Genomic DNA, 9500 nt, shown 5'->3' with positions numbered 1-9500 from the left:
CTGTGAGAAGCCAGTAATTTCCCTCAAGCTTCTTAATTGTCAAACGGCTAATTCTTTGGGACTCTAAAGTGGCATCGTTTAAAGCATAACCTTCCCCCCGAGGGTCCCATCCACGTCTGCAAAGTCCCTTTTGCCATAGAGTGTTTTCAGGGTTTCCAGAAATCAGGAAGTGGACATTTTTGGGGGGTGGGGTGGGGCCTTATTCTGTCTGCCGCACGGGGATTAGGACGTGGGCGTCTTGGAGGACGTTATTCTGCCTACATCAATGACCATCTCGGTTCCTCTGATTTTCATGGCTGTGCCTTGTCATTTCCAATGCCTCGGCCAGACCTTTTCCCAGGGCACGGGCCCCGGCTTTTGTGGCTGGCTACGTGCTCCTGCTCACAGCTGGGTGACGTTGAGCGCACAGTTCCCACTTCCTGTGCGTGGGCACTAAGGTGTGCCGAATGGGGACGTGGGCGACAGGTCTTTGTGGGACGATAGAGGGGACAGTTTACGAAGGTCCCACAGCACGGGGGGCGGTACTGGGCAGAGAGCATAGACGTGGGTGATAGTGACATCAAAAGGCTTTCGGGGATCAGACCCCCCCCCCCAGGGTGATGAAGCTTTAGGAAGCCGTTCACCTGTGTAATTTAATTTATATGTGTGTATGCCCTTTTATGTGGGTAGCAGACTCATGCATGGTAAATAGACGGCAACGTCCGAGTAAATACATTCTCCGACTACTGTAAAAAAGTCAACTCCTCAACGGAAAAAAAACGTGTCGCACCCCATCATTTGGGGCAGCATGGTTTGGAATCCGCGTGCTACATCCGATCATGGCGTGCCTGTAATCGATCCAATCCTAGTTTGGATGACATGTGGCCAGCGACGCCCATTCCCCCGAGTGCATCGGCCGAAGGGGCCGTGCAAACCCGAGCCTATCAGCAGAAGAATGGATACGTGAGTAAATGTGGCCCAACCACGCGATGGAATATTACTCGGCCATGAAAAAGACGGAAGCACAGGTGCACGCTGCAAGAGGTGCATATGCCGCAGTGCGGATGAATCCGATAAACATCACGGCGAGAGAAAAGGTCGTCGCAAAGGACACGGCTTCGCGTGAGTCCATCTACATGGAGTATTTAGAATGGGGAAATGTGGAGAGAGAGAAGCCAGTTCGTGACTGCCGGGGCTGGGTGCGGGGGAGGAGGGGGTGGATTGCACACGGGCAGCTGAATTCCTGTCGAAGACCATGAAAACATCTGCCATTAAGCCACGGCGGCGGCTGCACCATTCTGTGAATATACTAAAAAAAAACACAGCGAATTCCGCACACAGAAAAGTCGAAATCTGCGCCTGAGAAATCGGGATTTCTGCCCTCAGGACAAAGCAGAGCCCTCGGCCAGCGGCCTTTGCTGTGCCTGTCTCGAGGCGGGTGGCCCCACTGCCGTGAGTCGGCTGGGAATCGTCGGACACACGTCTGGGGACCTGCGAGCCTTGCCTTTGTAGATTCCGTTCCAGCCTCCGTGCTGCTCACGTCCGAGCTGAGCCTCGAGGGATCCCCCGTGATCCGACGTGAAATAAACAAGGCTGTCGTGCGTCAGGCCTTCCGTGTCCAGCGTGTCGAGGATTTGCCCTGCAAGAGATCGGGGCGTTGGAGCTGGTCGGGTCCGGACGCCGCATCCAGCCCGATTTGCAGTGCGTGTTTTCGCGTGATGGGCGGGAGCGGGGGTCCAGCTGTGTTTTTCTGAGAACCCAGCATCTAAAAATCCGTCGCGGTGTTTGTGCGTGCCCCATCCTGTCTGCAGAACGTCTCGGGCAAGCTTCGAGGGTCATGCTACACAGGGCCACGAAGTCCAAAGAATGACATTGGATATAGATGGACATCGCTGAAGAATAGTCTTCAGTGGTGGCCCTAAGTTTCTTAGAGTTACACAAAAGACAGGGCCCCCTCCCGCCTTGTGTCCGTGAAGCATTGTCCACGGCAGCCACGACGTGGACGCCCCCCCACCCCACACACACACCCAGGGGTCCTGGTGGAGCAGTGGACAAAGAGGGGGGGAGCCAGCCCCGCGGGGGAACGTGACTCAGCCACGAGAAAGAAGCCAGTCTGCCATTCGCGACGACGCGGACGGACCTACGGGGCGATGCGTGCAGTGCTCCGAGTCAGAGAAAGGCGAATACTACGAGCCCACGGACGTGCAGAACCTAAAAACAAACGCGTGCAAACACGCGGACCCGCGTACAGAAACAGAGTCGACCGGCGCTGGCCAGAGGCGGGGGAGGCTGGGAGGAGATGAACGTGGTCTAAACGTGCGGATTTAAACAAACATGGGTTTTCTTTTGGACGGGGAGTTTACATTTCTGGAGCTATCGATTTTCTTCTGCCTGAACGAACAGATTGCATTTTTGGGAACGGCTTTAGGTTGACGGATACGCCGACCCATGTCACGATCGGTGAGCCAATTCTGATACGCGACCCATCATTCAAGTCCGCAGCTGACGCTGGGCTCACGCTCGGCGTTGTATCGTCTGTGGGTTTTGGGAAATGCGTAGTATCATACGTGCACCATTACGGTGTCATGCGGAATAGTTTTCCTGCCCTAAAAATCTCACGGTCTACCTGCTGACATCGTTACAGTAATGTTCACTTGAAAAATATCATACATTTGCTTGACTGGGCTTTGAATCGGGACAGCGAGTGAGTCCACTGAAAAGGTTCTTGAAACGTATCTTAGGACGGATAAGGGTCCTTGGCGATGGTACGGCTTCTCACTCTGTGCTGTCAGATTCCTGCTTTACCGTTTCGTCGGTATTAGATTACACAGACCTGCACGTTTATTCATCTGAGACCATTTTTTGCCCCCGCACTGTGAATTTCAATTTGGAAAACACCACCTTTGGCGTCACGTGAAACAGCCTACGTTTTCCAGTGGGTGCTAATCTTCTCCCTCCAAGGACCCTTCGTGGCGATGCCGGGTGACTCTGTGCCGAAGGGGGACGGGGCCAGGCGTACCGGGAAAGGGAGCCGAGGCGAATCATTCCAACGCCCACCGTTTTTCTCAACGGTTTCTCTCCTGTCCCTCCCGAGGGGCGAAGGGCCGTCCGGTCGGGACCCGGACGACGCACTTACCCACCATCCAGTCCATCTCCTCCACGCAGTCCCCGTACGGCCCGTGGCGGCTCCTCCCAAGGAACTTCTCGGTGGAGAGGAGAGGTGTGTGCACGTGCAGGAAAGACAGGACTAGGAGGAAAGGTCCTTCCCTGTTTCTGAGAACAAACAGGTGCCGGGCATTGTTGTTATTATTATTATTATTATTATTATTATTATTATTATCTTTGTTATCGTTATCATTATTATCGTTATCATTATCGGCAAAGCACGGGGCGAGTTCCCCGTGGAGCCACACAGAGACCTAAACTGTCCCGTCCTGACTCAGAGTCTGGTCTGCGGCGCTGTCCTCCGGGAGTCCAGGCGACTGGAGCGTGACGCCTTTCGAAGTCCTGAAACCTGTGCGCCGACTGTCCAGATCTTGTCCCCCGCACGTTCGCATCTTCCGACTCTACGTCCTTCCGACAAACGGAAGGATGAGGGGGAGCAGGTGACGGTGCGATTTGACGTTTATTCGTCCCAGCACCGCGGCGCCGGGTACGTCCACCTCGACCCTGAGCTGGTGGAGTCAGCGACATGGACATTCGCTTTTCTGCGTAATTTGCTGTCAAGGAATGAAGTTTAGGACGTGGGGTCGCTCCGAAAAAAAAAAACGTCCTTTGAAATGATGCGGATTAGGTGAGGCATTTTCATTTGATCCCCCTGTTCCTGGGCTCTGCCGCATCCGGTCCTCCCTCTAGCTGATCTTTAGGGTCTAATCCATACATCTTATAGATGTTCATTCTTATTCGCTGACATTTCATGCTAATTCTTAAAGTGAAGAAGCAGAGAGGACGGTCTGAGACTTATATAGGGCACGTCGGACTCACCTCCTTTAATTTGCAAGCTTCACGCCTGACCCATATTAGGCAGTTCCTTCGAGAACGCTATAAGAATGTTCTCGAACACAGTCACCACCGTGGCGCCACCAGGTCAGGTGGGGATCGGCGGTGGCAGCCACTTTAGTGGGACACGCTCGAGGAGCAGGGAGCAGCCTCTGCTTAGTGTGGCTTTTTGTCACTTCTGGGCGGGATGCAGGAAGTCCCCTCGTCCCTCAAATTTACGTCCAGTCCGAAGCTGGCCGCGGGACGTCTTAGGTAGCCCCCGATGGCGGAGCTGTGAAGGCTTTGGGAGCTCACCGTGCAGACGCTTCAGGGGGATTGTTCTGTCCCATCGGGTGAATGTGACGTGTGCTCCTCGTGGGATGTTTACGGGACGGGACTGACCCTCAGGGAGGAGGAGATGAGAGCACATCTCATCTGACGTGTCCCTCAGTTCCCCGACCACGATCTAGTCGGGCTCGATTAAGCATCGTCCACGACTAAGCATCGTCCGCGGCCGGGGAGGGGGGCCATGTCCCCGTGTGCATGCCGGTCACGCCAGGCGTTCCCGAATGTGATTCCGAGAAACAGCGCCCCCCGGAGGAGGCCGGGCCTTCGACACTCACCGTCTGATGAAGGCCGACGCCTCCTGCAGGACGAGGGCTGTCGTCCGGGGGAAGTGCATGGGCTGTTGGGTGACTTCGTGGTTGCGCATCAGGAAGCAGTCCGCGTGCACGATCAGGGCACCCAGGAAGTACGAGGCCGCGGACAGCAAGGCGGCCGCCAGGGTGGCCCCGACGGCCGGCACCCAGGACCCGGGCAGCAGGCGGGACGCTGCACCCGCGGCCAGCGTCAGGGCGGCGAGGGCGGCCACGAGGGCGTAGGACTCGAGGCGGCGCTGCAGCCCCGCGCGCTTCTCCGACAGCCCCCCGGGCACGCAGTCCCCCATCATGGACAGCGGCAGGCCGTAGAAGTGGTCAAACCCGTGCCGGAGCGGGTGGTGGCAGTGGTCGTCACGATGCTCACAGCTCAGGCCCAGATGCCACTTCCCTGAAAGGCACAGAGCACGGGGAAGTGGCCGGCGCTGGGGAGGTTAGGGTTAAGGTTAGGATTAGGGTTAGGGTTAGGGTTAGGGTTAGCTGCGCGCTCGTCCCCGCCTAGCTGGGCGGGGCGGGGGTGCAGGGCGACCGGCGTAGAGTTCGCTGGCGTCCGTCTCAGGAGAATGGGGCTCTGTCTGGCAGCAGCACCCACTGCATGATTCCCTCTGCTCTTCAATGGAATTACGACAACTTGGGGACTTAAAACATTATGAATTCATGTTGTTAGTGGACACTGGAAGTGTGACGTCCAGGGGTCCCAAGGCCTCGCTCCCTCTGGAGGCCCCAGGGGACGGTCCTTCCTGCCTCTCCCGGCATCGGGGGGCTCTGGGCGTCCCCAGGCTGGTGGCCCCGTCCGCTCCGTCTCTGCCTCTGTGGTCACACTATGTTACCCCCGTTGGAATCAAACCTCTCTGAGTCTCCCTCTTCAAAGGAGCCTTGTCCTGGCATATAAGGCCTCCCGAGTACCCCGGGGACCGTCCTCACCTCAAGACCCTTCACTTCATCACATTTGCAAAGACCCCTTTCCCAGGTCACCTAACACTTGCCGCTGCCGGCATTTAGGATCTGATATCTCTGGTGACCGTGATTCAGCCTCCTTCACCTGATTTTGCCACGGCCTAAGGCAGAACAATGAGGAAGGCACACAATCGTCAGTTCGCTCCAGAAACGCTCAGTCCCACAAAGTCGGCACAGGCCAAAGTTGTCCTTTGGGACTGTCCCCTCACTTCTAATCGGCTAGCACACTCCTCGGGGGGTGGCGGCTTTTACAGACTTCGACCTTCACGCTCAACCAGGGAGACAGGCTGGGCTTTGCTGGTCTTACACCTGCGGCTTCGACAGAAAGATCCGTCGCCCAGGAAACGTCACGCGATTTCCCGAGGGATCTTCCACACGGGTCGACGGTTCTGTCTTACAAAACGATAATGAGTCTACGGGGCTTTCTAGTCAGAGAATTGGCTGGCCTTGCTCGTCGTGAGGAGTGACTGCTACCGCTAGTAACAACGATGGCTACAACGTGACCATGCTAATGACAACGTCATCTCCTTTCAAGAAGCTAGAGCCCTTCATGTCATTGCATTGTATGCGTGACGCGGTTTGTCGACCTACAGAGACATAAGGATGCTATTTATAGAAGCAGAGAACGAGGTGCTAGCCTTGCAGTCTTATTTCTATTGAAAAGAAAAAAAAATAGAGAAAACAGCATTATGGAAATAGTTGGGAATCGGGTAAAATTACAAAAACACGTTTTTTCTTCATGCCGTGTCAGAAAATCGTATGAAACGCCTACTATGCCGATGCCGCTCTTCAGCATCTAGTTCGTGCCAAGCACACCTGGGGAGAGACGTCCCTCCTGCGTGGAGCTTTGCGTCTGGCGGAAAAACCTTTTGGCTGAATGATATCGCCCCAGAGACGCGATGCGCGCAAAGCTCTAAGATGCACGTACCTATCAGTCCAGTGGCGTAGCCGTGATCTTTCAATATTTTCGCGAAAGTTGTCTCGTTCGTGGGAAGACCGCCCGACACCGCAGCCCACTGGAGCACGCGATAGCCGTCGCTGGAAACCATACCTTCGGATCGACCGTTTTAAACAACGGTTACCGTCGTCACACATGGGTTTGATCTTTAGTATCACTTTTAAGTTTAGACTCTTGGGCAAACATCTCCGCCACTCGAAGTTAAATCGGAAATTTACTTCCGACTTGGCTGTGCCTCCTGGATCACATGCTCCGCAGCGAATAAAACGACTCGTTAATTAAATAGAAAAGGTCGTGCGGAGACGTTTCGCTCTGCGATGTGAAGGATATAAATGGGAGAATTGAATGAAAAGGCAGGGTAATTAAAACGGGTTTTCTGATCCCGCCAAGCCGTGTACATAGCCCACTGGTGCGCAAGCTCGTCTGCACAGTGAATCCTTGGGGGACCTTCAAAATATTCCGACACGCGCTTTCCACTGCACAGACTGCGATTTCAGCTGCTCTGGGGAAGGGTTTGTGATCCGGGATGGTTGAAAGACTCCCCCCCCCGCCTCCTCCCCTCCAGAGAATTCCAATGCGGTAACACGTTTATGCGTTTTTACACATTTAAAAAGCAGAAGTGTGCGTGCTGGCCTGGGAGAGCATGTGGCGTTCTAAGGTCGGTGTTCGTTGGGTGCTTGCGGCCTGTAGATGTTTGCGAGTGACATCGAACTGCAGAGCTCGCCACAGGGAGTACACAGAGGGGGCCCTGAAGCCTGAGACCGCTTCATATCTGGCCCTCCCCAGAAAAACGTTTGTCAGTCCTTCCTTATCACGCTATCCACGTCAAAGTCGACGATCAAATCGGGACACCCCTGCCTGTGTCACCCGCTTATCTCTGGGGTCCCATCCCTGACCAAATGCGCCCGGATGGCAAAAACATGGGGGGGGGGGCTTAGACCTCCCTCGTCCGCTTCACTGGTGGACCCGGGCCTTGGTGCGTGCCCGGGACGAGGCGAAGGGAGCGTGCTCCCGGGCAGCCCCACGCTTCGGGCGAACGGAGGACGAACCTGATCGCACAGGGTAGCGGCCCGTGAGGAAGGCCGCTCGGCTTGGGGTGCACACCGAGGCCGCGGCGATGTGCTGCGTGAGCCTCACGCCCTCCGCGGCGAGCCGGTCGATGTTCGGCGTCCTGCGGAGAGAAACGTGAACAGCTTATTCCTGATCTCACACACACACACAGACACACACACACACAGCGTTTTCCATAAAAAAAAATGTGCCTGTCATCGTTGAATCTGTCAGGTGTTTTTAGAAGGTGAGCAAAGGTCGATTGGAAAGAATTCTCAGTGTCTTCTGAAGTGTCGGGGAAACAAGTCGATGGGACCGTATTGACTGAGTGTCTGCAGCGCGCTATTGGGGATCGGATGGAGCCGTGGGAAATGCAGGACCGAGGGGCCAAGGTGCCTGCTCAGTCGGGGCTCACAGTCTCCATCGAAAGACGTGAGCTTAAGGCACCGACACATTGTCGGTGGCCCGTCAGGAGGGCACTGGGACACAGCTTCACGGTGCTGCCCGAGCTGTGTGTCCGAGGACCATGAGGGTGTGGGCGAGCTGATGGGTTGGTCCTAACATGGAGGGACTCGCTATGACAGGCGGGCACGTCCTATCTCGGGATGACAAAGACCTGGGCTCGTCCGTCTCGGTTACAGCTTTCCACCAGCGAGTGTTGACGCCGTGCACGGGTCAGTGTGTTCGGCTTGGTGGACGGAGGTTTGGGGGCGGGATGAGGTCGCTTTGGCCTTTGGCTAAGGGACAAGTAGGATTTTAAAAACGTCGCCCGTCGCGGACGGTGCTGCTGGGCAGCACACTTAAAAACCAAACGATCGCGGATGGATATGTGCAGTGAATTTGAACTTGGCTTCACGCCGTTGTGAGGACGAGGCAGGGTTCGGGGTGTTCACACGATGCGTTGTCTAGAAATCTGGTCAGGTTTGGGCCTCGACTCCTTGCCTTAGGGTGCTGTTCCCATAGCAGCCGATGTCTCCGATGCCCAGATCGTCCGCCAGCATGAGGACGATGTTGGGGCGGGAGCCCCATAAATCGCTCCCCGCCGAAGGCTCCCAGCCCAGGATGACGCCGAGGGTCACGGCCAGCCAGCTCCTGAAAGAGAAGCTAGCAAAACGATGCTTCGTCCTGCCTTCTCTGTGACTCGCGTGGCTTCTGCATCTGGGACGTTGGTGTCACTGTTTTAGGGACGGTGGTGTTATCATCCCACCGCAGAAAACCTTGAGTTCATCTCTTAAGCATTGGGTTTATTTTTTCATTTCGCTTAAAAGCAGCCCGTAGTCTTACGGATGGCAGGCTGGGCGTGCCCACGAGCAGCAGGACAATAACGTTCCGGTCCCCAGGGTCTGGGGCTCAAAGGAACGTGTCTAACGTGGCATCCCGGGAAGATGAGAGGCCTCCGTAGGCGGGGGGCGGGCTTGGGGCCTACGCGGATTGGGAAGAGCGAAATGGGGTTCCTTCTGCTGCTGCGTGGGTCACACCCAGGGTAGGGGACCCTGGCTCAGCGCTATTGCTCATGAGTCGCAAGCCTGGACACAAGATCTGTGACCCACAGAGGGAGACCGCTCGGTCACCGATGCCTCCTGACAAAGCGGCCCGAGGGAAGGGGGGCCGGAACCGGGGCCCGGGACGGCGCGGAGGCCCATCTTACCGAGGGTGTTCCAGGCGTAGCATCTCGTCTGTTTGCTTTGTCTTCCTGGAACAAATAAAAAGGGTCGTGACCACATAGGCAGCGGAAAACAAACTCACTCCCCGAGTGAAATAGTAAAGTCCACGATGATCTGATCAATCAGACGTGGACACAGCTACTAAAAGCTCAGAGAAGTTTGCTCTACGGGACGAGAAACGCTCCAGGAGGGCTGAACAGCACGATGGGAGTGAACGAGCCGTGTCTCCCAAGGGCTACAGGGTCGATATGTGGGGCT

The 9500-nt window shown here is 55.9% G+C and overlaps 1 protein-coding gene across 1 annotated transcript; it reads right to left on the bottom strand.

The window, feature by feature from the left end:
* Positions 1 to 432: 432 nt before the first annotated feature.
* LOC105305976 (arylsulfatase E) lies at positions 433 to 9261 on the bottom strand. The gene is made up of 8 exons (XM_023523761.1): positions 9227 to 9261; positions 8521 to 8736; positions 7578 to 7699; positions 6499 to 6621; positions 4581 to 5004; positions 3116 to 3252; positions 1457 to 1618; positions 433 to 524 (listed from the first exon to the last, which is right to left on the bottom strand). Exons 1-8 carry the CDS (start codon positions 9247 to 9249, stop codon positions 433 to 435), a joined length of 1299 nt encoding a protein of 432 aa, XP_023379529.1. The 5' UTR covers positions 9250 to 9261.
* Positions 9262 to 9500: the final 239 nt, after the last annotated feature.

This window comes from Pteropus vampyrus, unplaced genomic scaffold (genome assembly GCF_000151845.1).
Source record: "Pteropus vampyrus isolate Shadow unplaced genomic scaffold, Pvam_2.0 Scaffold407, whole genome shotgun sequence".
In the NCBI taxonomy this organism is placed as follows: Eukaryota; Metazoa; Chordata; class Mammalia; order Chiroptera; family Pteropodidae; genus Pteropus; species Pteropus vampyrus.
The sequence above is the reverse complement of the archived record's forward strand: the minus strand, read 5'-3'. Positions and strand labels throughout refer to the sequence as shown.